We start from the raw sequence: 27,690 nt of genomic DNA on the forward strand, positions 1-27,690 counted from the left end.
AATTGGTCCAACTTCTTGTTCACTTGACCTTTCTAAAAGTGGCACTTCTAAACTTGTAATGCCAAATCCAACTTTACCAGTAAAGAGGATTTGTTATTACCAATCCAAATATATTAAACCTCGTGCAGCTATTCCTCTGCAATGAGGAATTACAGCTGAAAAGTGTTCGAAGGAATCCCCAATGAGAGGAGCAGGCCAGTAGTGGAAAAAGACATTGGGTGTTTATCTCCACCAGGACATGTAACACACTTAGGTATATGTCCTGCCTTCTACTTACATAACACTCTGCCCTCAGGGTCACTTAGGGCCTACCTAAGGGGTGACTAATATGTAATTAAAAGGGGAGTTTAAGGCTTGGCAGGTGTTTTTACGTGCCAAGTTGAAGTGGCAGTAACATCTGCACACAGGCCCTGCAACGGCAGGCTTGCGACAAGTTTGAAAGGCTATTTATGTAGATGGCACAATCAGTGCTGCAGCCGACTAGTAGCATTTGAAATACAGGCCCGAGTATATGGGAAACCACTTTACAAGGGACATACATAGTAAGTCAAATATGCCAATCAGTTATACATCAATTACAAACATGTTTAGGGAGAGCACATGTGCTTTAGCACTGATTAGCAGTGGTAAAGCCCTCAGAGTCCTAAGGCCAACAAAAAGAAGGTCAGAAAAAGAGGAGGAGGAAGGAAAAATGTTTGCGGTAACCCTGCAAAAAGGGCCATGTCCAACAGGTACCTACCACTGGTACTGAGGGTTCCAGATGCTTTATACGGTCATGTAGTGGAGGTTAGTAATCCACTGTATGAGAGATGTGTTGGTGGTAATGGTCACTTTCGGAAGAGCATCTAGAAAGGGCCTGTCGAGCAACAAGTTGTCGCTGTTCCACCATAGCAGAGAGGGTGGAGCATTGGTCATTACCAACACTAGATCTTCCCAGTGCCCTTCCGCTTCTGCCCATTGCTTTGAGAGGTTGCATGTGTAATCTAGCTACCGGCTCTAGCTCTAAGGAAGGGACCATCACCTCAACAGTGTCATTACATTTCTAGCAACAAAAGGACATTGTGTCTGAAAAAGAGGCAGCAGCTGTTAAAATGCCATAATCCTCTGTTCATTGGGGTATGCTTTTCCTGTTACAGCACTCAGAACTGAGCTCAAGAAGAGCTGGAACTGCTGAGACTGAAGGAGTGAATTCTTCACCTTGATGATGAACCCTTTTGTTTGAATATTTGCCAGAGACTGTAGCCCCCTGCTCCTCTTGATCAGCCAATCGTCGAGCTATGGGAAGACGTGGATGGCATTTCTGCACATTTGCCATGCTACCACTGTTAGGCACTTCATGAAGCTCCTTGGAGCCATAGTAACTCCTAAAGTTAACACCTTGAACTGGTAGCATTTTCCACTTACCACAAATTGAAGTTGTCTGTGGTGCACTGGGTAGACGGCGATGTGAAAGTAGGCATTTTTAAGATCCAGCGCTGATATGATTTTGCCTTGCAGGAGCAATGAAATGAGGCCCTGCAAGGTGACCCTGTGAAAGTGTTCAGGTAGGATTGACCAGTACAATGGCTGGAGGTCTAGGATCAGCCAGAGGGAGTCGACCTGTTTTGGGGAATAAAGAAGTAGAGAGAGCACACCCCTTTGCCTCGTGGGGCTGCAGGCACGGACTGGAATGCACTCTTTCCGAGAAGAACCTGGAATTCTTCCTCTAGGATCTGTAGGTGGTGTGAACTGAAGAAGTGGTGGCGGCGTGAAACGTAGGGTGGCCGGGTGTGAAATTCAAGGCATTACCCTTTAAGCACAATTGGGGGAAAAAAACTTCAGACTTCCCTGACAAGTAATGTATGATCTGGGGGGGAAGTTGGATTGTCACTGCTTGCTGGCTGCGGGTGCCTCTAGCTGATACAGCCACTACCCCTGTAGTCACCTTGTTGAAAGTTCTGGTCTGCTTGGGGTTTGCTGACAGGGCTTTTGTTGCTTTAGGTAGGGTCGTCGGTGACCCAAAGTTATTAATATTATGCCTTTTCTATTCTCGGTATGCCCCTTCTTGAGTTGCACGTGGCAGTAAATCCATCAACAGTGAATATGTGTGATTAACAGAATGCACGTTTAGTTTATATTATGCTCTGCAATATGATAATCACGCTTACATGAATATATCCTCAGTATTTAATCTAAACGCAGACTGCTCTGTTTTACATTATTTTGTCACTGATTTCTAAGAATTTCTAGAAGGTTGATAGCTATGTTTCTTTAGTGTTGTTCAAAAGAACATAGCAAAATGAAAGTAACTGAAAGGGCTTCAGATCACTCTCTGCTAATTGTTGATGCTAAGAGTTTAAATTATAAAATTATGTTATAAAAGCTAGACCCAAAAAGGAAAGGGTTAGATGGAAATCTTCATTCTAGGCGACAGTGGAACAGGCTGTACAGAATCATATCCCTGGCTCTAACTGAAGGATACCCGAAAGGGAGGCACCTAGCCTTTGAACGCTGACTTGTCAGTGCTGCGGGCCTCATGCGACAAAAATTACAGGCCTTGCTATTTAGTAGAACACATGCCCGGTTGATAAAACAAATACGCAGGTGTGAACCATGTTTGAAACTCAATAGGATTTTATTTTCTGCTGTGCTGGAATTAGCTTAGTGCCTATAACTACCAGTATTGGAGTGGAATTGCTATAAATGTATAACAGCAATCAAGTTGGAGTGGTTCCTCTGAATCATGCGTTTAGTGAACATTGCTGGTGCCATTTTATTCATCTTTATTGTAGTTACAACCCATATTATGTACACTAGACTTGGGATACATCTTTAATGTGTATCCCTCATGTTCTAATGTTTTATTCCTCAATGAAAGAGAGTTTGGGGTTCCATTAACTACCCCAGTAATGTATTAACGGATTGATCATTACCTGAAACACATCTCACACAAATATTGCTCAGGGAGTTGTGGGTGGTTGCAGCATAATTGGTTTGCTGATTTGGGGTGGCACACATACGGAGTCCTTTGTGCCAAGGAGCTTAGGAAACCGGACTCTGTGCTTCTAGATACATCTAGAAAACATATCACTGAGACTGCAGTTTAAGTGCCGCCCATACTTTGTTGTCTACAAAAGGCAGATTTGTGGCTATGAGACTGAAGTGCATGCAGGGATTTGGTGATGTTGGTGTCCTTTGTGTTTTTTGGGCATCTAGTCCAGCCTTCAAAAGGGCCATCCAACCAAAATCCTTAGATCTTAATCCTGTCGTGCCTGTAAACGAGGATTTTGGTGTCAATTTCTCTAGCAGCGTATCTGAAGCATTGAGGAATAATCAAATAGGTTACTGATGATCTTCCCTTCATCAATAAGCTCTTGGCCCTACTTCCTGTGTGCCTCTGGGATGTGCTTAATCAGCTAGTAAATCTCCTCAGAGTGGTAACGATCGTTAACAGGAGAGGAGGACTACAGAGCTGGCAAAGAGCCACACGCTTGTCTGCTCCAACGATCCGCTTCAGCTCATTGTCAGGAGCAAGGGTGTCACATTTGCCTGAGCCAGCACCCTCTTACTTGCAGTATGCACAGCTAATGTGTCAGGGGATAATTGGCCATGGATATAGGCATGGTCATTAGGAGTAGGTTTAAACTTCTGACCCTGAGTGTCTGTACCTCTGCCTTTATTGGCTCCTTAAAGTTATCCGTGGGTGACTTCAACATTTCTTTTAACATAGGAAGGTAGTGGACTGTCCTCGAAAGGGTCTCCGTGAGGAAGTCATCCTTGTATTGCATGGTGTGCATTTTAACCTGATGGTGCTGGACAGACTGCTATATCACCGAATGTTAGGCTGTGGTATCATTGGGTGGCAAGGCTTTGGTGGGGCAAGGTTTGTGGTCAGATCCTCTGGGAGCGTCGACTACATAATTCCACAATGGGTGATCTTCTTATCAGGGCATAACAAGTCCACCATATGGGTTCTCTGGGTAATAAAGACTCCCAGGATTTGAATAAAGTGTCCTGTGGGCTGGGGTAGGGGACTGTTGAGGTAGAGGTGGTGGTGGAGGAGGTGTCGCAAGTAAAGTTGGAAAAGCTGGGGGGCTGGTGGCTGAGTCCATAACACTTTCAGGGATGGCGATGTTGAGGGCTCAAAGCCTAGTTTATCCTTGAAGGACAGATTGCATTTCTTTGGGATCTGGATGAGTCCTGAGCTAGGGGCTTGGCGAGGATCTAGCCAGTGTCCAGACGAATAAACAGTTTTTTGGTTTGGCATCGAGGAAATCAAAAGGTTTTTCAAAGAAAGACTCCTCCATGGAGTCTGATCTTCGGGTCAAGGGGATCTCCAATGACAGTTTTGATGTTGGTGGCTGTGAGGATTGTAGCGCTGATTTCAGCCCCAGGTTATGGAAGCCACTCAGGAGGGTGAGTGAGGAGACGAGGCGGTTTGAGCCTTTCAAGTGGGCTCTGATGGGCATCAACCCAGTCTTTCGAATTCACGTAGTGCCGGTCAGAGGAGCGAAACTCAAAGGTTTATGCTGCTTTTGGTTCGCCTTTATTGAGGGTGTTATAGGGATTTAAATTAACCTTGTGGTGCAGGCAGTAAATCTGGTATTTGGGCCCGGGTATGGGATGGCACCTGTCACACGGCAAGCTCTTGCATTCCTCTTATGCTTCAGAGGCCTCTGAGAATATGGCCTCTAGAATCTTGCCTTCATGAACTGCTATAATGTCAGAGAGCTCATCCTGATCTTCCTTGACACCAATCAGGTGTTCGATGCCAAAGATATAAGGCTTCTCAGGGCAGGCTTCCTGTTGCCTCTTATGGTGAGCTTATCGCTGTTTACTCTGATAGAGGAGGCTTTTTTTCAAGCAGAAGGCCCAGCTGGAGTGATACAAAGTTTTGTCATGGGTTGGCAAGAGGAACAAGTTACAGACACCAAGCTGGATACTTATTGGATATCTAGCGATACACATAGGGAAAAAGTGGAAAGACGTACATTCCATGCCCTCATCCTATGTGCATTTTCCAAGAAACAGCTGAAAAGACTTGTGGCTCATCAAGGGCTGAAGTCTGACAGCACAATGCTACAAAGGCTAATGGTTAGTGACAGTTGGGGGGGGCAGAAGTCCCAGGAATCACAGGGAGAAACTCTTGGTAGAAAAGTGTGGCGTTGTTCACGTCACAGGACTCCCGTCGGCCCTGGAGCTTCGTTCTCGAACATCCAAGCCCAATGATAGAAGAAAACAATCTTGAAGTGGAGCCTTACAGTGGTGCATTGTGAAATCATAACGGGTCTGCAGGTTAAAACCTTTGCACAAAATAATAATCTGCAACCCCTGGACGCAACACTAGATGTCAGGAGTATGTGGAGCCAAATTCCAATAAAAAGCAGAGATGGAGCCACGTGTTCCCCCTCCACTAGCCTTAAAAGACTCCAGGGACCCCATCCTCCTGGAGCTAAATACAATTAAACAGGGGCGGACTTGCACCCCTACCACCCTCCCTCCCCAAGGGTTCTAGGGCCCTTGGTATCCCATCCCCAGGGGCCAAATTCAATAAATAAAGAGGGGAGGGGGTTGCACGGCCCCCCTCCCTGAGCCTTATTAGGCACATGGGGCCCTAACCCCTGGGGCCGCAACCCCTGGGCCGCATGTTAATACCCCAGGACCAGCATTAATTGGAGGCCGAGGGGGAAGCCGGTAGACCCCTTTGGCCCCTGGCACCTACCTGCATGGTGCGGGATGCCAGCATGCTCCCACCCAGAGGGAGTACCTGTTTTTTGCATGCTCCCTCCACCACAGGGGTATCCCTACCCTGCCCTCTTATATTATTTGTTTTTTTAAACTTCAGGACAGGGGAATAAGTCTACGAGGTCTGAAAAAGACTGCCAGCAACATTCTCACATTGCTCACTCCCACGGGAGTCGGACTCCCCCCGGAGCGAACCTGCCCAAGTGAAAGAAAAACCTCGCTGGGCTAACCATTTTTTTAAACTGGGTTTGATGAATTCTTGTGAGAGTCCTTCAATCCCAACCATTCTGATATACAAATATTTTAAAACCTTAATTTCGCAAAAACTACTCGACAAGAAAAAGTAGAATCTGGGAACCAGGCTCTAGCTGTCTGTCAAATTTGGTGTACTTCCGTTCAGTAGTTTTTGTGAAAAAACTCTTGACAAAAGTCCATGGAAAATGCATGGTTTTTTTTTGCGTTTGGGACCCCCCCTTTCTTCTTAAGGGTGTATGTGTGTGTCTAAGTTGTCCAAAAACCTGTCCAAACATGTTCTGTTTAGAACTATTGCACATGAAAAACTTGCATGTCATAAACCATACATGCAAATGCACAGAGTGTAATATGTAATTTAGAAATGAGCACAACAACAGTAATAATTAGTTCAACATACTTTAACCATGACTAATAACTGCCGGTCAAGCCATTCTTATTGCTCTGGCCTGAAATATTCTGAGCGGTCACACTTATAGGTGTATGATGGCTAGAAGTTGTGTTGGTGCTGTCATTGGCAACACTTGAAGAGGCAATGAATGGTGGAAGTTGCAGTGGCCTCCTGACGAGGGCCCTGGCACTTATGTTTTTTTTTATTATAAATTAAGCACTGTGTGGTGTACCAAAAACTTTCTGAACAACTGAATAAAGCAAAGTAAGGTTGCTCCACTTCCTGTCACAGAAGAATTAAAGAAGTGGAAAATGAATTTGTATAATTTTTGCAAAGTTTATACCATGTGGCAGAATGTATTGTTTGGCATATAAGGAACATGAGAGATCATTTTGCAATCGTATTTAGTTACAGTGAGCTATCTTTGTAATAAAGGAGCCCAGGTCTACTTTTGTTTATAACAAGCAGAAGAAACACTATGTGGGATGGACTACTCCAAGAAAGTGCCATACCTCAACCCAGACTCCCCAAATAAAACAAGAAAACTAAGTACTAACCTGCATGAGTGCACAACCACCATAAGTTTGTTTCTTTGAGAACTGTGACGAATTGTTAACTGGATCTGACCCAATGGTGACTGACCAAGCGTAGTTCCGCTGTGGAGTAAAACATGTGTCAGAAAGAATAGTTTAACTTCGCACACAATAGTAATAATTCATTTTAAAAGTCTCTGCTCTCCTTTTCAAAAAGCAAACCTGGCATACCAGGCCTTTGCATCAAATTTTTTGTGCTGCCTCAGCCAGGCAGGTTTCCCCTGTGTGCCTGAAACGTGCAAATGCCAACATGGGTATTATGATAGAGGATGCACAAAAGTGAAATAAAGAAACACTACTTGCTCACTGGTCACACAATATATCATGTACGCGTTACATAAGCCAAGACTGAGAATTAGTGCACTGTACTTTTGAAGCTGCTGCAGCCTTTGCCGGAGCTCCTGGGTGGCAATGGGAAGTGATATGTCCGAAGCGATGCTTGGAGTTGGTTCTTTCACTGAGAGGTGCGTTGGGGAGTACGTGAAGTTTCCTCCAGCCAAGCTGGACGAGCTCTGACTCAGTTCAGGTGGCCGCCTGGGGCTAGCACTGGGGGGAGTGTTTTTTTCACCCTTGTCCATCATGCTGATTTCTGATGCCGAAGCACCACCTGCCTTTGGGGCTTCCATGACCCCAGTACCAGAAGGATGAGACTGGGGGGAAGGCTGTCTTCCTTTCTGGATGGAGGGCCTCTTGACTTGGGACGTCTGCGTCTGAGTCTGGCCTGGAGACCCCGCTTGCTTCTCGACTGAAAGAATCTGAAAGTAATTACAAAACAAGTTCCAATCATGAGAATGCAACAGTATGCTCAAACCCAAACTTGGTAATCCAAAAAGGGTGCCATACTGTAGAGTAAGCAAAATAAAGTTTCAATTGGTAATCTGCCAAGTTCCCCGCTAAACCTTTTGGTTAGTAGTATAGCAAAGAAAATGTCATGCAACTATTGATACAATCTTTATGTGATTGGTGTTGAAAAGCTACGTATACATTTTAGATATAAAAAATATATTTATTATAGAAATTCATGAATTAATATTCCGGCAGCTGAGGTTCTTCAAGTTACCATTGGTGTTTAAGGATAAATGCTTAAAACATAATAGATTAGTTTAGCAGTTTTGACATACACCCCTTTTTAGGATGGTCTACAAGGCTGTTTACTTCCTCTTAACATATGGTGGGGTAGGGTCACTGCTGCTGCCCCCTGCTGCTGGAGATCTGTCTGAGGTCACAGATACTGAACATGCATGAGAGCATTCCCCTCACTTCACACTAAACTGAGCACACATGTACGCTGGTATTACCACTGTAATAACTCATTTAAAACTCCTGGATACAAGCAGCGCTATGCAAATACGACTTGATTGCTTGAAAACTCACCATTCTTTGTAATCAGGAGAGTGATGAACACGCGATTATCCAATGAATTACGTGCGTCTGAACATACAAACACTCACAGTGTGTGCAGAAGGCCTTAGGGTCTTCATGACTCATGAGAAATGAATAGTTATGGTTCATACAGCCAATCTCCAATGAGACAAGACCCAGCATTTAAATGGGAACAGAAGTACCTACCAGGAGGGCGAGTTTAATTTTTATGGAGCTGCTTGGGCCGGAGTTACTCAATTGAAACCGCTGGTTCATAGTCAGCTGTTCGCTGGTCAGTAGCTGGCTCAGAGGAATCGTGAGATTTCCCATTGCAACTTCATGGTACTCGTCTTTGACCTGCAGCAAACAGGAGACAAAGGATGGGTACGTCAGCTGGAATAATATAACACGAGAGGCAGCATTTGTTAGGAATAAAAAGTGCCCTGATGTCATAGGATATGGTCTGTTTTCCCATAAGTCCTCGCCCGCTCCCCCACTTGGACCCCCCCCCCCCCTCTGGTTTTCAAATCTGCATTTTAACATGATTGCATATGCTGCAGGGACAGGGTTGGTGCATACCAGCGTCATGCTCGACAAGGCAGCTTGAAATGTCATTGTACTCGCTTGCTTGACTGTTATTTTTATCGTGTTGCATGAACCAAAGACTATAATGTCGGGTACGAGATGAGATGACTACTTGCGGTCAGATTCTCCGTGTACACAATATGGCAGATTCCTTATTATAGGCAAACTCAGTTTACCAATCTTGCATACATGTCACAAGTGTGTTTGCAAAGTCAAATAAAGAGTTATTAAAACAAAAGAGTCCATGACAAGATATTACATACAAGTAGTGAAGGTACAAAAAATAGGAAGTGTTTGCTGGAAAAAGTCTGTACATATCGTGTGAATTTGTAGAGCACATATTTGCTCCCAAGGAGGTCTCTTGGTGGTACTGGCACAGATAGTAATCCTATCAAACCTGAAAGGATGACAGGCAATACATCGACCAATTATTGATAATACAGGAGGGTCTGTGCATGAACGGCAGGGCCCCATACGGTAGAGGGAGGTTTTTCCAATGTCCCACCCAAGGCTCCAAAATCGAATTGCACTTATATTCGACCAAGGTTCAACTACACAAGCCTTGAGCTAAACTCTCCAATACTTATATGATCCTACTATGCAAGTTCAAGGTAAACACCAAGGTAAAGGCTATCTTTCAAGCATGAATGTTGGCTTATACAAAACAGAACAGACAGTGCCCAATAATAGATATATGCAAAAACAACATTTGATGGACAGAATGCAGAACAATGTCATACATTCACCCCAGTACAGAGATCTGGGCCTAAATCCATCGTTTTTTTGCACTCCACACCACCCCAGTTCAGACATGGCCATATGCAAATCAGCCTTGACCCTGTGCTTCATGGGAACAGTCCAGCCCGAACTGCCAAGCCATGTCTTTCCTGGACCGGAATCAAGCATCCTAGGACTGGTTTCTGGCTATCACCCGTCTTCAGCCAGGATAGCTTGACTCTAGTGGTGTGGAGAGCATGGGACTCACGTCTGAGCATACCCATCCCACTCGGGGTGACAATTGCAAAAACAACAGTTGATGGACAGAATGCAGAACAGTGTCATACATTCACCCCAGTACAGAGATCTGGGCCTAAATCCATCGTTCTTTTGCACTCCACACCACCCCAGTTCAGACATGGCCATATGCAGATCAGCCTTGACCCTGTGCCTCATGGGAACAGTCCATCCCGAACTGCCAAGCCATGCCGTCCCTGGACCCTTTTGTGCCACTTTGTTCGCCATAAGTTGGCAGGGTATGCTCAGACGTGAGTCCCTTTCTCACTTTGCCACTAGATTCAAGCAAGCCGGGCTGAAGACGGCTGAAATGCCAGAAACCGGTCCTCGGAAGCTTGTTTCCGGTCCAGGGAAGGCATGGCGTGGCAGTTCGGGCTGGACTGTTCCCATGAGGCACAGGGTCAGACTGATTTGCATATGGCCATGTCTGAACTGGGGTGGCAGAGTGGGCTAAAGAACGGTGATGGATTAAACCCAGATCTGTTGACTGGGTGTGAGTGTTTGATTGGTTCAGATGCTCCGTCCATCACCACCCCCTTTTGTACCACAATAATAGGTATATGACCTGTGCAGCGCACCAATGCCTAAACCATCTCTTCTTTCAACGATAACGCATGAACCATTATATATTAACTACTGGGTTACAGAAAAGACAGTAAATGCATGAAAACACCTTCAAACTGAAATTCTGGGTGCAGCATGAGTAGACAGCCATGGGCCCAAGAGTAAAGAAAGAGCTGGAGGTTAAATACAGTGTACAACAACACAAGAGTACCAGAGGGTCTGTAGGTAGTGTAGGTTAATGGTGCAAATCACCACATGGCACTTAAACTTCCTAACTGACTAGAAAACAGTAGTAAACTAAGACACCTTAGCAGATGGTCACAGATACCCATCAGTCACCACTCGGAACCACCCTTCATCATTTGGGATTCCTTTGAGACCATACACCCAGATGTACTATTCTCAGGAAAAAGGTAACCAAGATGGTATGTGGTCCTCTCAGCTGAGATAGGAGGCAGTATGGTCTTACCACTTCCCTGCAAGGGTGATTTGTAAAAAGTGAGGTGACCAAAAAAGTGCAGTGCAAAAGGAGAAAATGAAAGAAATTTAAAAGTGCATTTAAAATTGGATGAGGGAGTACTGAACGATTTTATTCTGGTGATACTCGCTCTACCAATATTAAAAATTGTCAAGACAGTTTGAAAATTAGATGTCTAGATATGGTACCAGGTCGACATGTTTCAGCAATGAGGGACGTATTCGTCCTTCCTTTCTTCAGGACCCAACAACAACTATTGCTACTGCAAAACAAAGTAAGATATACAGTGAAAAGTAAGAATAAGAAAACAGGTATAGAGACAAGCACAGAGATCACCTGAAGATTCTAGGTGTTGAGTCTTGTCTTTTCTTACAGGTCATGTATTTCACCAACTTGTAAGAAGTGAAGACCTCACCCCACCTGGCAGTGGCTCAGGAGTAGAGTGAAGCACCGCTCTCTCCGTCGGTACTTCTAAGCCGGCATCTGGGCCGACTGGGGAGGTGTCTTAGTTTACTACTATTTTCCAGTCAGTTAGGAGGTTTTTGTGCCATGTGGTGATTTGCACCATTAACTTACACTACCTACAGACCCTCTGGTACTCTTGTGTTGTTGTATACTGTTAGGGAATGTTCCCAGAGCTTAGGTCTTTAAATATTCCCGTGGGTCCCCAATTTGATCGTTGCGTTGTTGTTGGTTAAATACAGTGTACTGAGTTAAATTGACAGAGAAATAGAAACTATCCCACAAGCTTTCTGGAAGCGAGTTTCGTTTATCTCGATAGAGAGGGTTGGATCGGGAACAAAATTAGGCCCGGGCACGGAAAGAAAAAGTGGCCATGACCTTTTATTTTTTTTAAATATCTTTATTACATTTTATCTTTCTTATTACATAAATTCCAAGCATCACTACATTTCAGCATTTATGATAACATCATTTGTTCTTTGACATTGTGAATATAATTCCAAGTATTTCCTTCTCATAGTCTGGATGTTATACGCATATTTAGTGTAAGATTGCTCATTCATTTATATAGTGCCTTGGGCACCAACAGCCCGCACATTCTGTCATCTCCAATCAGGGGCCAGAGTGGGTCTGTTAAGTATGCCTCTTCATGACAGTTATGTTATGTTATGTTATGTTATGTTATCTTTATTTGTTATGCGCACAGCTGCTCCAGCTAAGGAGCGTCCTGGCGCAGCGACAAGGTAGGACAATAACACAACAAGAACAGAATAGGCGTAAAAAGTAACTGGGTTTAAAACAGAAAAGTTTTAACTGCTCTCCTAAAAAGCATGAGATCCTCCATCTGGCGGATATCTAAGGGCAAAGAATTCCAGATGGTAGCCGCTTTGACGCGGAAAGAACGCCCTCCGGAGCGGCTAAGCCTAAATCTAGGAACCACGGTGAGGGCCTGACCTTGAGAGCGAAGGGCACGCGAGGGTGTGTAAAAGGAAACAAGATTGGACAGAATTTGGGGGCCAATACCTTTCAAAATTTTAAAGGTTAAACAAAGAACCTTAAAGTGAATTCGCTTCCTCACTGAAAGCCAGTGAAGGGAGCGGAGAACATTGGACACCGAGCAAAATTTGGGCAGACCAACAATCGCTCTGGCCGCCGCATTTTGTACTCGTTGTAAACGAGTACGTTCCGCCTGATTTGCTCCCACCAGGAGAGAGCTGGCGTAATCCAGGCGTGAGATGACAGTGGCCTGGATTACCACCTGTCTGGTAGGAGCATCAAAGTATTTGAGGATAGGTCGTAATCCTCGCAGCAAGCCGAAGCAACAGGCGGCTGTTTTTTTGGTGTGGCCAACAAAGGTAAGGCCGGCATCCAGCCAAACTCCCAGGTTTTTCAACTCAGACACCGGGGTCGGAGTTGGTCCCAGTTCCGGTGGCCACCATTTGTCCCCCCACAAGTCCACCTCCTTCCCGACGACCATAACCTCTGTTTTAGTGGCATTAAGCTGGAGACAGTTAACTGTCAACCAGCTAGCCACCGCCTTCAGTCCATTCTGAAACCTGGGGGCGTCTATCTCTGCGTCCCCGCTGAGAGTAACCGCTAGCTGAGTATCGTCTGCGTAGGAGACCAGGGTCAAACCCCACTGCCTAGCGACCTCAGCCAGCGGTCTCACGTACAGATTAAATAACGTGGGACTCAGCGAGGACCCCTGCGGAACCCCCATTGCCAGTGGCTGGAAATTGGACTTAAAAGGAGGGGTGGCCACACAGAAGGAACGGTCGTCAAGGAAAGAGCGGAACCACTGCAGAGCCCGGCCGCCAACGCCACAGTCCTTGAGCCGATGCAAAAGGATGGTATGGGAGACCGTGTCGAAGGCGACGCTGAGATCTAATAATATCAGCGCCGCCGTCTGACCGGCATCCAGCACCGCTCGGAGTTGTTCAACCATCACAAGAAGGGCAGTTTCCGTGCTGTGCCCAGCACGGAAGCCATGTTGCGTGGGATCAAGGACATTGGTCCGGGCGAGATGTTCCGACAAGGTGATGTTAACATGGGCCTCCGTTATTTTTGCCGGCCAGGGTAGCAGTGAAATGGGGCGATAGCTTTCCGGTTTTGATGGGTCCAGGGTAGGTTTCTTAATGATTGGGGACACCACCGCCTGCTTCCACTTGGTTGGAACCACACCCGACTCCAGCGAGAGGTTGACTAAGGAGCGCACAACCGTACGTCCCATAAAAGCCTGATCTCTGAACAGAGCTGGTTTTACTGGGTCCAAAGGAGATCCAGACTTAACTCGCAAAGCAAGTTCGTCGAATCCCTCTGGAAGGAGTGGAGGAAATGAAAGCAGAGGAGAATGGACTAGGGCCCCATTCTGAGTTTCCCGGTCATTCCCTATGCTAGGGAAGGCCCGATAAATATCCTGGACCTTTCCCAGAAAGTAAGTGGCAAGGGATTCACAATGAGCGGTGGATCCCACAACCGCAGAGGGAGGCCGTTTCACCAGGAGGTCTTTCATAGCCCTGAAGATAATCTTTGATGGATTAGAGCTGTTACAGATTTCGGAAGCATAATATGCCGCGCGCGCTCGACATATTGCCCGATGATAGCTCCTGACGGAGGCAACATATGCAGCTTTTAGATCAGCCTCATAGTCCGCCGCCATGCTCTTTCCGCCCGCCTACAAATTACCTTCAGGGCATGAAGAGCGCTGTTGTACCAGGGGCTTGGGTCTCTGGAGCTGATTTTACTAGATACGACTGGTATCAAGGAGTCCAAGGCCCTGGTTACCCAAGAGCAAAAGTGGTTGTAACCCTTTTCCACGTCATCAAGAGGATTTGGCGGTTCCACCGCTAGAAGGCGGTGGAGGTCCTCAAGTTTAAGTTTGTTCCAATGTCTCCTCAGCACCCGCCTGGCCAAAGGAATGGACGCGGCCGCGGGTAGAGGGCATTGAATGGTCACCAGAGAATGGTCTGTCCATACCAACGGGGAGACAGATATAACTTTAGTCTCATCCAAATTAGTAAAAAAGGGGTCCAGGGTATGACCCCCCACGTGAGTGGGCTGAAGAACCAGCTGGGAGAGCTGAAGGGCCTCTAAGTCTGCAGTAATGCTACAGACCGCCGGGTTAGAAGAGATGTCAAAGTGTAGATTCAGGTCACCCAAGATGGAATAGTTAGCACAACCTATGGCTAACCTGCTAACAGCATCAGGGAAAGAATCTCTGAATACCACATCACTCCCAGGCGGGCGATAGACCACCATCCCCGAGAATGTAAATTGGGGGTTTACTGAGACTTTAAAAGAGGCACTCTCACACCCAGCTATGTTGAGGCCACTCCATATGCAGGTGTAACAGGACCTAACTATAAGGGCAATGCCACCTCCTCTCGATGATCTGTTAAGGGTATACATAGTATATTCAGGTGGGCAGGCTAAATTCAGAATAGCAGTGTCCGCGTCTTGAAGCCAAGTTTCCGTCATGGCAAAGACGTCGGGGGCTTCATCTACAATTAGATCATAGATGTCTAAATAATGCTTTACTGCCGATCTGACATTCAGGTTTAATACCCGCAGAAAAGGCGGCGAGCCCCTAGTACAAGGGGCTACTAGCAGGCTCTTTCGAGGGATGAACCCCGGTGGATCAAGTGCCCATCCGTTACAGCAGCATCGGTATGGGCCACTGAGCGGGTGTACAGGGGGAAGCCAGCACCGACACGAAGCCCGGCCGATAGAACGTAGCATGTCACTAGAGTATGTAAGCATGGCAACACATGCAGGAGACTTACCTACCCTAGGTTGCCTACCCGCAGCGTCCCGCACGGCCTAGCGCGGACGGGCGCAGACGGGCAGGACTCTGGCACGACTCCGGCCACGCGAGGTCGCGCCCGCTACGCGATCCCGCTACGCGATCCCGCTACGCTAGGGGAGGAGCGTTAAATAGGCGTTCCCTCTTAGCGCATGCGCAATGAAGCGCTGGCGGAAATAGCCGCCTTTACCCCAAAGTAAGATGGCGCCCACCCCAGGCACCGGACCCGCCAAACGGCGGTGGATGTCACGATCTACAGTGCAAGTGAGGGGGTTTAAAAAGGAGGGTCCCAATAGACCTGCAAAATAAAATAACAGAGTTAAAAACCGCTACTCAATGAGCGCCCAGAACGCTCCTGGCAGCCGTGCGCTACCTTGTCAGGGCAGGATCAAACAGGGACTCGCCTTAAATAGGCGTTCCCTCTTAGCGCATGCGCAATGAAGCGCTGGCGGAAATAGCCGCCTTTACCCCAAAGTAAGATGGCGCCCACCCCAGGTACCGGACCCGCCAAACGGCGGTGGATGTCACGATCTACAGTGCAAGTGAGGGGGTTTAAAAAGGAGGGTCCCAATAGACCTGCAAAATAAAATAACAGAGTTAAAAACCGCTACTCAATGAGCGCTCAGAACGCTCCTGGCAGCCGTGCGCTACCTTGTCAGGGCAGGATCAAACAGGGACTCGCCTTAAATAGGCGTTCCCTCTTAGCGCATGCGCAATGAAGCGCTGGCGGAAATAGCCGCCTTTACCCCAAAGTAAGATGGCGCCCACCCCAGGCACCGGACCCGCCAAACGGCGGTGGATGTCACGATCTACAGTGCAAGTGAGGGGGTTTAAAAAGGAGGGTCCCAATAGACCTGCAAAATAAAATAACAGAGTTAAAAACCGCTACTCAATGAGCGCCCAGAACGCTCCTGGCAGCCGTGCGCTACCTTGTCAGTGGTTGATAATGTGTGTGAATACATTGATGTATACAGAAGTATGCTATTCATACGTGACTCAACTGTTAGCTCGCAACATATAACACTTCATGAGCAAACAAAAGCAATTTATATGTAAATGCCGTATCTGCTTATTAGATATCTTTCCTTATAACAATTCAACCACATCTAATGAAGACAAATCATCAAGCAAAACAAAAGAGACATCAGTTGACTGAGGGAGCATGTAAGTAGTGTCCGGTGTGTCATCTGGGTGTAGTCACGACTAGGCTAATGTGCAAGCAGTGAATGTGGGCTTCTACTCCTGCGTTCTATACGGCAGCACATTAGGGTGCCGTGTGGCAATAGCCACGACTTTGTGGTATCTTTAAGGAACGCGAGGTCTGCGCCTAACACAACGGCTGTAGTTAGGATAACATGTGTGTTCTCTACGTCTAGGTGACATGTCGGACGGTAGGTTCTGCCTGCTGTGCAGGAGGTGCCCGCAACGCAGCGTTGGAAAGTGTAAGAATTGTGAACATACCATCCCAGGCCTGTGCAATAGGATACTTTTGCAAGCCCGCTGTTTCTTCCCTATATAGGGTGGTGCCCTCCGTCTGTGCCCAGACTTCTAGGGATTTCACCCAATGTAATACTTCTGGTGGGTCCTTATGTTTCCACCGCTTAGTTATGAGTCGTTTTGCTGTCACGAAATCTGGATCTTACTTTATTGGCCTTAGTTCTTTTATAAAACCCCAGGATACAGACTTCCCACGTGCTACGTACCTCAGTGTTAGTGCAGGTGGGAAGTGTTTCCATTATCACGCGCCAGTAGGGTAAAAGCAGGGGGCAGGACCATAGCATATGCAATAGGTCAGCACCTAGGAGACGGCATCTCGGGCATTCGGAAGTGTTGATGCTAATATATTTATTAATCTTGTCTGGCGAGAGGTATGCTCTGCGTAATATGTAAGTTTGTATGAGTTTAATTTGTGAATTGCGTGGTATGTGTGTGGCACTGGCTAAGACGTGTTCCCACTTATTATCAGTCCAAGGACGGCCTCAATCTTCAGTCCAACATGCGCGGAGTCTCTGTAGTGGCTTCAATACATGAATGAGCAGGGCTTGAACCAGTTAGTGTATCACATGCAAGCCCTCCCCCAAGTATTGCAATAATTGATGTGTCGGCGGCTCGTTAGTCATATCTCCCCATGCTAGCGTAATTGTCCGCGTAATGGCTGCGTGTAAAAGGAATTGGCCCACTGGCAATCCATTATCTGCTGTTAGTGTCGCAAATGGTAGTAAGGTACCGTCTGCGTACAGGTCCCCTAGCGTCTCCACTCCCGCCTCAATCCAGGGCATCCATGTAATGTCTGTTATAGGGTCTCTAACTCTGGGTGTCCCGATGAGTGGCAACGTCGGGCCATATGGGGTTGTGTCTTTTGTAAGGTAAAGGCTTCTCTTAAAACATCTGTGAGCTAACTCAACATGTAACTGTCGGGCGGGGAATTTTCGCCAATGGGTGAAACAATCCGTATATCTGAGTCTGCGTCCAAATCATTGCCGCTTAGCCACTTTGCGACCCATTGAAGTAATATAGTTCTAGATGAGGAACTGCCAAACCTCCACTTTCTGGGGGCTCATATAGTTTCTGTAATGCTATCCTGGGTCGACCTACATTCCAAACCAGGCCTCGGGTTAATCCCTCCTATTCCCTTTACTGGTACATATACCGGAAGGTTTGCAAAATAATACAATAGCCTGGGTAGTACAACCATTTTGGTTAAGGTGATACGGCTCATCACGTTGAGCGGTACTGTCTTCCAGAATTGTATCTGTGCTCTTATGGAGGAGATGGTGCAAACCAGATTACCTTCCAGAATGTCTGTAGGGGACCTGTAGATATATATGCCTTGGTACCTGAACGTGGTTGGATACCAGTCAAGCCCAATCCCATTAATGATCACATTCGTTACAGCCACATCTTCACGGAAAGAGTAGGTGCCTGAATTAGCCCAGTTTACCCTGAGGCCCGATACCGACTCAAAGCTACGGAACAGCGCTGATATCGCTGGCGGCACAGCATGGAGGTCCCTTATGTACAATAACAGGTCATCCGCATATAGGGACACTGTGTGAAGTCCATCACTTAAGGGGATGCCCCAATCTGCGCCACCCTCTCGGAGGAGAGCTGCCAGAGGTTCCATAGCCAGGGAAAAGAGCAATGGGGACAGAGGGCCCCCCTGCCTGGTGCCTCGTCTAACTCTGATCGTGTCAGATAAGAGCTTGCCCGTGCGAGCACGCACTGTAGGGCGTTGATACAGCAGTTGCACCAGTTGTAGATAATCATCACCCAACTCGTATTTATGCAAGACTGCTGCTAAATAGGGCCACTCCAGCTAATCAAAGGCCTTCTCCAGGTCTAGTATTAGACACCCCGATCGAGGCCAGTTCTCCACTGCATATTTCTGGATTCTAAATAGTCTGAGAATATTTAGGGAGGTGCTTCTGGTGGGGACAAATCCGTTTTGATCAGTGTGTACCACAGCCGGCACAAACGTGGTAATACGTTTGGCTTGGGTGGAGACAAGAATTTTATAATCTGTGTTCAACAGAGCCAACGAGCTATAAGAGCCCAGGAGGTCAGGGTTTCTGACCGGCTTTAAAAGAGAGACCAGCGTTGCCTCATTTTGTGTGGGTGTGAGAGATGAATATAATAGAGCCGCCGCATACACCCGGAACAGTTCCGGTATTAGTATATCTGAGTATGCCTTGTAAAATTCAACCGGTAGTCCGTCAGGACCCGGCGCTTTACCATTCGAGAGAGACTAGATACTGTCTCTTAGTTCCTCTGACAGCAGAGGACCACCCAATTCCCCCTGTTGGTGTTCTGTCAATGGTGGCAATGTCAGGGCGGAGAGGAAGTCCTGTATGTCAGCATCCGTGGCTGTCAAACAAGATCTGTAAATTATGGAGAAATGCTCCACAAAAGCACGGTGTATATCACTTATGGGTATGTACCGTAATTCCTTGTGTATTTTGTATTGTTGTCACGTGCGTAGTAGCTATATCTTGCCGTATCAACCTTGACAGCAACCTGCCAGGTTTGTCTCCCATATAGTGGGTGCGTGCAGAATGTGCTGCATAATTGAGATTGCGGAGTCGATCCAGCAATCTAGAATGTTCTTCTCTGACTTGTTCCAAAGGCTCTGCGTTTCCCCCATCACCTCTCCCTCCCTACGGAGCAGATCAGTCTCAAGGCGTGTGTGGTCTGCCTCCAACTGTCTCCTCATACCCACCTGCGCACCGAGGCAATCTCCCCTGATCACTACCTTGAATGTGTCCCATTATACCTGAGGTGTTGCAGCTGTGCTGGTATTCTCCTCAAAATATTGGGTGATGTTGGCAGCTAGTAGGGTACGAAAGGGTGCGTCTAAGAGCAAGTCAGGTTGTAGCCGCCAGGTCGGAATCGGCAGACAAGGGTGTTCCCATAACACCTCTAATATATGTGAGTTATGGTCAGAGTGCGTCCTGCCTAAGTAATAAACTGACGATATGTGGGGGAGAAGCTTCCGAAAGCATATAATGGTCTAACCACATGTGTAGGTCATGAGCCCCTGAATAATAGGAATATACCCTGTCATGGGGGTGACGGTGTCTCCAAGCATCCCTCAAGTGCCATTGTGTTGCCCAGGTAGTCAGTGCCTTCATAGCAAGGTGTGTGCTTGGAAGGGATGGGAAGGATCGGTCTAGTGACACATCAAGTACGCTGTTGTAGTCGCCCCCCAGTAACATGGGAACATCGTGCCATGGCGCAAGGATGTGGGATATCTTATCAAGGAAAGCAGCCTGTTCAGTATTAGGAGCGTACAGGGATGCGAGTACTATATGTCGGCCATCCAGCGGGCTCCTGACTATCACATACCTGCCCTCCGTGTCCACCAGTGAGCGTGTAATTGTAAGCAGAACACCTAATCTCACCCAAATTAGCGCACCTCGCGCAAAAGCAGAGTACCCAGTGGCATACAGTTGGCCACACCAGCTGCGGTGCAAGCGCTGTATCTCCGTCTTGGCCAGTTAAGTCTCTTGCAATAAGGCTATTTGTATGTAATGTCGTTTGAGGTACGAATATATCTGATACCTACGTGACGGCGTATGCATGCCCCTCACATTTCATGTACCAATTTTAAACGAAGACAAAGTCCCTAAATCTCGTCAAGTGAACATGTGTCCATAGCGGCCAGACAGGTACGTGCATTGAATATGACCTAGCGTTACACATCTTACCCAGTATTTCGACTCTTAACATATTACAGTGCTTGAGTCCACACATAACAGACGATATCTCACAATAAAACCGAAACAAAAACATAATCATATGTAATACCAAAAGGGCAAAAATGCAACCAGCAATCGTCCAAACTCCCATATGGAGATAACAGTTAAAACGATCGGGGGGGGGAGGGGGTGCACTGCAAGCTGCTTTTCGTTAGCTAACAATCCGCGTATCTAGCGTCGCAGAGGCTCCCAATTATCAGGCAAAATCTAATATAAGGCAAACTGTGCATATTAACTCAGGAACACACAACAGGTGAGTGGTATATATTTGTGTCCATATAGCCGCAACAACACATGTTACGAAGGCCCACCATCCCATCATATAATGTAATATCAATCCCAACTGTGTGCGAACAAATCGGAGTCATAGCAACGTCCATCACAAATGTCTACATTGTAAGCGACGGCACGCCCCCACATGTGTACCCCAGTTTGTAGTTCGTACAAAGATAGGAGTCTGTAGTGTTCATACTATTAAGTCCGCCGTCTGCGGGGTGAAATCTGGTTGTTCACTGGCGTCCTTTGAGTTCTGCAAGCCATATATCCGTTCGGCGTCACTGGGCAGGTCCCGTTGACTGGAGTTAGACGCATCTTCAGTCAACAATGAGCCGTTGATCTCTGCTACCACCTGTAGGGCATCCCGCTGCCTGATGAGGATCAATTCTGAGTGGGGGCCCACATGCGGTGAAGGTGGTGTCCTCGTTCCCGTAGATCTACGCTCCCTCAGTCGGCGGCGAAAGGGGCCTTTCAAATTTGGTAGTGTTGCTGTCGCAGCAGTATCTCGAGGCCTTGCATTGGTGAAGGTATCCAACCAGTCCCCCGCCTCTTCTGATGTGTTAAAAAAGTGAATTTTGTTGCCTGCAACCAGTTGCAGGCGCGCTGGGATTAACAGAGAATATTTCAGGTCGATTTGCCGAAGGCGCTTCTTTACTGCCATGAACAAAAACCTCTGGCGCTGCACCTGGATAGTGTAATCCGGAAAAAACATTATTTTGTGATTGTCAATGTGGATATATTGGAGCTTCCTGGTTTCCTGTAGAATGGAGCCCCGATCCCAGTAATTGAGGATCCGAAGGACCAGGGGCTGCGGGTTTGATCCCGTGGGGGGGCCTTGCAGGAACCCTGTGGGCGTGCTCTATGACAAAGTGTGGTGAGAGGGATCCCTCCGGCAGTAGATCTCTGAGCCAATTTTCCATGTGCTGGGCGGGCTCTCTTCCTTCCCATCGTTCCGGTATACCTATTATGCGCACATTGTTTCGTCGTGCCCGTCCTTCGGCATCCTCGGCTCTGTCCTCCAGGAACTCCACACGGTTCAGCAAGTCTTGTACATGCTTATCTGTTTGTGTCACCTGCGGTTTGATGTCAGCGAGCGTAGATTCAAAGACAGTGGTGCAGTCTGTTAGTTTCCGATGATCTGCATGTAAGTGGGTAAGATCAATAGCTACCTTGTCAATTTTGGATTCCAGGGAGGTGCGGGTCTGGTAATGGTTTCTTCTAGCAGTTCCATCGCAGCAAGCACCGCATCTAGCTTGTTTGCAGTTTGATCCGTGAGCCCCTGTTTTGCCATCGTGTCCGATTTAGGCTTGGATGGTGGCGGTAGGGTTTGCGCACCTCCCGTCCCGGTCTGCGCCCGGGTGCCACCCGACATCAGGTGCAGAGTCTATGTACCTATGCTGCTGTGTGTCCAGGAGGATCTCAGCACAATGTCACTAGGGCTTGAGTGTCACTGTGAGCCCCGTCTCGATACCAATAGGTCACAGCCAGCAGATACTGAACAGATCGCAGCTGAAGAAGTGGGACCCAGTCAACAACTCACCAGTATCCTGGTCGCAGCTCGGTCGCCAACCGCATCCTTCAGCCACCCTGGTCTCAGTAGGCAGTAGTGCACCCGTTCACCTCAGCAGTAGATCATGCTTCGCCAGGGTTGGGGCTGTATCCATCAGTGGGTATCAACGAAAGCACTTCTCGGGAGCCACCCAGGTAGACTATGCGATGCGTGTCAGGCGCAACTTGACTATGCAGCAATGTGTTTTAACCAACCGTGCATTGACCGCCGGAGTGGCAGCATGTGACTCACCGCTGCACTGGGTCGCGGCGGGCCGGGCATCATCCCTGCACCCCGGCTTCTGCTGGACGGTAGCTGTGGAGGAGCAGCTGCCACATAGGTTGCATGTATTTAATAAAACAAGGTTGGAGGATTTCCGGGCGTTGTCACTCAACTCCCACGGAGGCACCAGTAGGATGTTCCACCTTGGTCAGCCACAGATGGGGCTCAGTGTGTCTTCAAAACTCACCAGCATCAACCTCATTACCAGCATGTTAATGTCCGCGGGTTCAATTGCCGACCGACGGTGATCAGCGGGCAGTCTCCTAGGGGAGGGCCTCATCTCAGGTTCACGCTGTACAGGTAGCAGCGACCGCGGCGGCCTGAGCAGTGCTGCAGTGTAGCGCCTTGCCACCCTCTCCACCACGAGTACCAGGTAGGCCTGTGGGTTTCTATGCTTCTGCAGCCCACTGATGGCGCAACAGGAGTTCCGACCTCACCCCGTTCCTCACCCGCGGATGCACGCGGGGGAGGCGGGGGGCAAATGGCCGCTGTATCCGTCTCGCAGGCGGGGGATGTACCCACCGCAACCACGCCGCATGGGCAGCGGCAGTACAAGCGGTCCAAGGAGTCTCAGTCTTCGACTTGCTGGTGGGGGTCCACACACCACGGCCACGTCGTGCGGGCAGCCGTATTACAAGCGGGCCAGGTGGTGTCTGCCTACACCATGCCTCCTCAATTACCTTATGGGTCGATTGTCGAGCCGGGGAAAACCAAAGCTTGGGGTCGCGAGGGCAGTGCCGTAGGGGCTCTGATCACATCCCGCCATCCATCAGCAAGTGTCCGCATGAGAGGGGAGCAAACACTTACATTTGTTCATCATGGGTGGAAAGTCGCCTACCGCGGCCCCGCCACGAGGGCAACGGCAATACAGGCAATCTAGGCGCCGCCACACGCAGCCCACCTCCCGCGGCACAGCACCCAGCGATCAGGGCAGGATTTCACAGGTAGGAGCGGGTGGGCGGCACAGCAGGGGCCCCAACTGCATCTTGCCACATATCGACTGATGTATATTTAGGTGGAGACAGGATTTGCGGCTGAAGTTCATGGCCATCGCCTCATCGCATGTGCGGCCTTGTGGGTGGAGCCAGACCGCGGGCTTGCATAGCTGGGTCGACTCCTCCGGGACTGTGCAGCGGATGGCCGCTTCAGACGAGCCAAAATCCACAGCGCTGTTCTAGGATGGTGTCTTGTGCGATCTCTGCTGAGTTAGAGCCTCCATAAGCGACTACACTTGGAGATAGCAGCCTGTTTAGGGGAGCCTCCGGCAGAGCTCTACCGAAACATGTCTGCCTCCATTGCAGTCGTAGCGACGCCCCTGTGGATAATGACATTTCATGAAACGTTGCTTAGTATTGGGAGTAATTTTAGGAGAGATCTCTGATAAATCAAGCTCCCCAAACTCATGGGGTCAGTAGCATCTGCCAAGTCTAGATGCACCTCTAGACACACCATTATTCCACTGCAATTCACCCACAGGTCACCTTCCCAAATCTTCATGCCTGTACATTTCTCTACTTCAGGTGCTAAAATGTATTAGTCACCTATTGGTCCCTTCGTTTGTGCCCCCCACCATCCCCAAAAATGTCCTCCATTATATCAGACAATTAGTCAGAGAACCATGCGCATCCTTCGTGTCTGGAGGGTTCTGTTCATCTTCTATCTTTTCCTCTACCTTTTCTTCCTTCCTCGCTTGATTTACTGTTCCTCTTCCAATGTTTTTGTCATTCTTTCCCACTATGCTGTTTCACTTCTCCATTTGTTTTGCTCCACATTGTTCTCCTCGATCAATCCATTTTGTTACTCTCCTGCCAAGTCTATTCTTCCTTCCTTTTGTCAATTTGTTCCAGAATTACCGTTTTTCCGCACTAAGGTTTTTTTTTTTTAGGTCGAGCCTAGGCAGAGCGCATGCGCTGTCTGCAAGACCTTTTGTCTTCAACAAAACCCCTTTATTCCCACTTGCTATTAATCATTGGCTCACTGCTTCCTTGCTCTTTTCTGCTGGGCCCTGAGTCGTTCACTCAGCTGATACGTCACTTCTGGTTCAGAATTAGAAGCACCAGCTGAGCCCAGTCTCCTTACTCTTTACTTTCCTTATGTGTGTTTTAGCTAACTTTAAAAAAAAGTTGTTTCACCCCATCGTTACTTCCGCCCTCCTACCACCCTCGGACACAAACACAGCATTTAAACATTGAAGACGGATTCCTGTTCTGTATAGACGCTCAATACTGTTCACTTTTGACCATGCGCACTTCAATGTTTACTCACATTGTGAACCCATGTGATGTGGCAGCTAGCTCCCCGGCTCCTCATATTGTCAGTTTACTACCGGGCCAGTGTGCCCTTTGACAGAGGCACTGGGCTTTGTTTACTGTTTGAGGAGGGGAGAGCCTGAGTTACCGTGCTTTTGTCCCTATCCTCGCATTGCTTCCACCCTTCCTGGCCCAGCCCTCCGTGCGCACACACACATCCCCTCCTGCCAGTTGCTACTTTAAAAGGGCAACATCCTCCTACGGTGAATTTTTTATTATATTAAACACATTCATGTGCTGGGTCTCTTGCTGGGTCTCTTGCATTGCCCCAATGGACAAAGAAGACGTCCGGAGCGGAGGACGGATTCGGCAGGTGTTTATTTTTTTATTTTGCAATGTTATTTGAAAGCCCCCCTGTAGATGCCTGTTACCACTGAATCAGGTCCCTAGGCCGACAATCTAGCTTCTTCATTGCGGTTTCGCCTTCGTTACTAACTTTAGGCGAAGCTGCATATTTAACGCAGGGGCTCGTTACTAGATGCCCATAAAACTGAACATGAAACGCGTACAGCCATGATGAGCTGTCTGGGTACTATGTGAAAATAATAAATCAACAGGTCTTAAACAGCAAAAAGGTTCAATTTTCTGGTGCACCCCTTGAGGCTTCATTTGCGTACTAATGAGAATACTTTGCAAGTCAGAGTTTGTGTCATGTTCCGCCAGGATTGTTATCAGCCTTATGCTGATTTATTCTGTAACTCCTGGGGAAAGTATGACATGTCTGAGCCTGGGTGACGGCGCAGCTCCTCATAAATCACACAATCTGTGGTTAGTATGGCCCGGAATTAGGTATATACACAGAAAGTTGAGAGATGGTTCCCTCTCCCTCCCCAAGACCAGCTAGGGTGCTGCCCCATCTGAGCATATCCGAAGTGCTCAGGAAAAGCTAAACAGGTGAATTTTAATTTGCGCCGGAAGGAAATACCTGCTGTTTCCCTTTATGCTGGGAATACTCCTCAGGGCATCACACACATTTTAAACAAGCATACAGTAATGTTTGCAAGACAGAAGCAGCCAGGGCTGCGGGATAATAAAACAAGCATTAGAAATGCAATAGGTCTCGCATATTTTTGAGTTAGAGCTTTGGCAGAGCTCAACAGCTACCGGACAGAAATTGCCACTTTACCGGTGCCGAACAGAGCATGGCTCCGTGTAACAGCCTGAAAGCCTAAAACAATGTTGATAGCCAATAAAATAAAAAGGCAGATCACGATGACCAGTAGGAACCAGGGACGTATTGGGAAGGCCAGCACAAGGAAACAATGAGTTAAATTGCCTGGGCGTAACCCAAGCACCCAAAGTCGGGAGAATCCGTCCCAATGCACCGATAAAAACTCTGTATTTCCAAATGGCACAACACAAACAAATGGCAATTCACGGGCATGGTAAAAGCAGGGGCGGCTGGTGACATTTGAAAGTGGTGTGGCGTAAACTAATTTGCATATTGCACCGCAGCGAGCGAGCCCGAACCACCTTGCATCCATCCATACATCATTCATGCATCCACCCATCCATCCATCCACCCACCCACCCATCCTGCATCCATACATCATTCATTCATGCATCCACCCATCCATCCATCCACCCATCCATCCTGCATCCATCATTCATTCATGCATCCACCCACCCATCCTGCATCCATCATTCATTCATGCATCCACCCATCCATCCATCCATCAATTCTGCATCCATCATTCATTCATGCATCCACCCATCCATCCATACATCCTGCATCCATCATTCATTCATGCATCCACCCATCCATCCATCCTGCATCCATCATTCATTCATGCATCCACCCATCCACCCATCCATCCTGCATCCATCCTGCATCCATCATTCATTCATGCACCCATGCATCCATCCATCCACCCATCCATCCTGCATCCATCATTCATTCATGCATCCACCCATCCATCCATCCACCAATTCTGCATCCATCATTCATTCATGCATCCACCCATCCATCCATACATCCTGCATCCATCATTCATTCATGCATCCACCCATCCATCCATCCTGCATCCATCATTCATTCATGCATCCACCCATCCATCCATCCACCCATCCATCCTGCATCCATCATTCATTCATGCACCCATCCATCCATCCATCATCCATCCATCCATCCTGCATCCATCATTCATTCATGCATCCACCCATCCATCCACCCATCCATCATCCATCCTGCATCCATTCATGCATCCACCCATCCATCCATCCTGCATCCATCATTCATTCATGCACCCATCCATCCATCCATCCACCCATCCTGCATCCATCCTACATCCATCATTCATTCATGAATCCACCCATCCATCCACCCATCCAGCATCCATCCTGCATCCATCATTCATTCATGCATCCACTCATCCATCCATCCACCATTCATCCTGCATCCATTCAGGCATCCACCCATCCATCCACCATCCATCCTGCATCCATCATTCATGTATTTTTATGACCATATAACTTGCACACAGCTTGTCAGTGTTCAATACCAGTCTCGAACCTTGTACTTCAGCACCAATGAAACATGATTAATATTAATTGTTTTTAAAACATGTATTTATTCGACACCAATTTCACACCTTAGTTGGAACATCATTTTTATTTGTTTTTTAAAATATCTATTTATTTAACAACAAAGTAAGTCATGTATACATTTTTATGGCTCGATAAGAGGCTCGAACCTGGTTTCCCAGCACCAAAGTCGGCCGCGCTAACCGTCAGACCACATCCTCTTCCCTTGGGTGTGGCCCTGAAGTTTTGATGGTACATATTCACACCAA

General features: G+C 47.7%; 1 protein-coding gene across 3 annotated transcripts in view; it reads right to left on the bottom strand.

Annotated features, from left to right (window-relative positions):
- The window catches only part of ESYT2 (extended synaptotagmin 2), a 641,975-nt gene that overhangs the window by 30,432 nt on the left and 583,853 nt on the right, over positions 1 to 27,690 (bottom strand). For all 3 annotated transcript variants that reach the window (XM_078663275.1, XM_078663276.1, XM_078663274.1), the window contains 3 exons: positions 8,530 to 8,679; positions 7,330 to 7,715; positions 6,925 to 7,023 (listed from right to left, as the gene is read on the bottom strand). In XM_078663275.1, coding sequence (XP_078519401.1) covers positions 6,925 to 7,023; positions 7,330 to 7,715; positions 8,530 to 8,679 — 635 coding nt within the window. The remainder of the gene's footprint in view (positions 1 to 6,924; positions 7,024 to 7,329; positions 7,716 to 8,529; positions 8,680 to 27,690) is intronic.

Source organism: Lissotriton helveticus, chromosome 10 (genome assembly GCF_964261635.1).
Source record: "Lissotriton helveticus chromosome 10, aLisHel1.1, whole genome shotgun sequence".
NCBI classification, from domain to species: domain Eukaryota; kingdom Metazoa; phylum Chordata; class Amphibia; order Caudata; family Salamandridae; genus Lissotriton; species Lissotriton helveticus.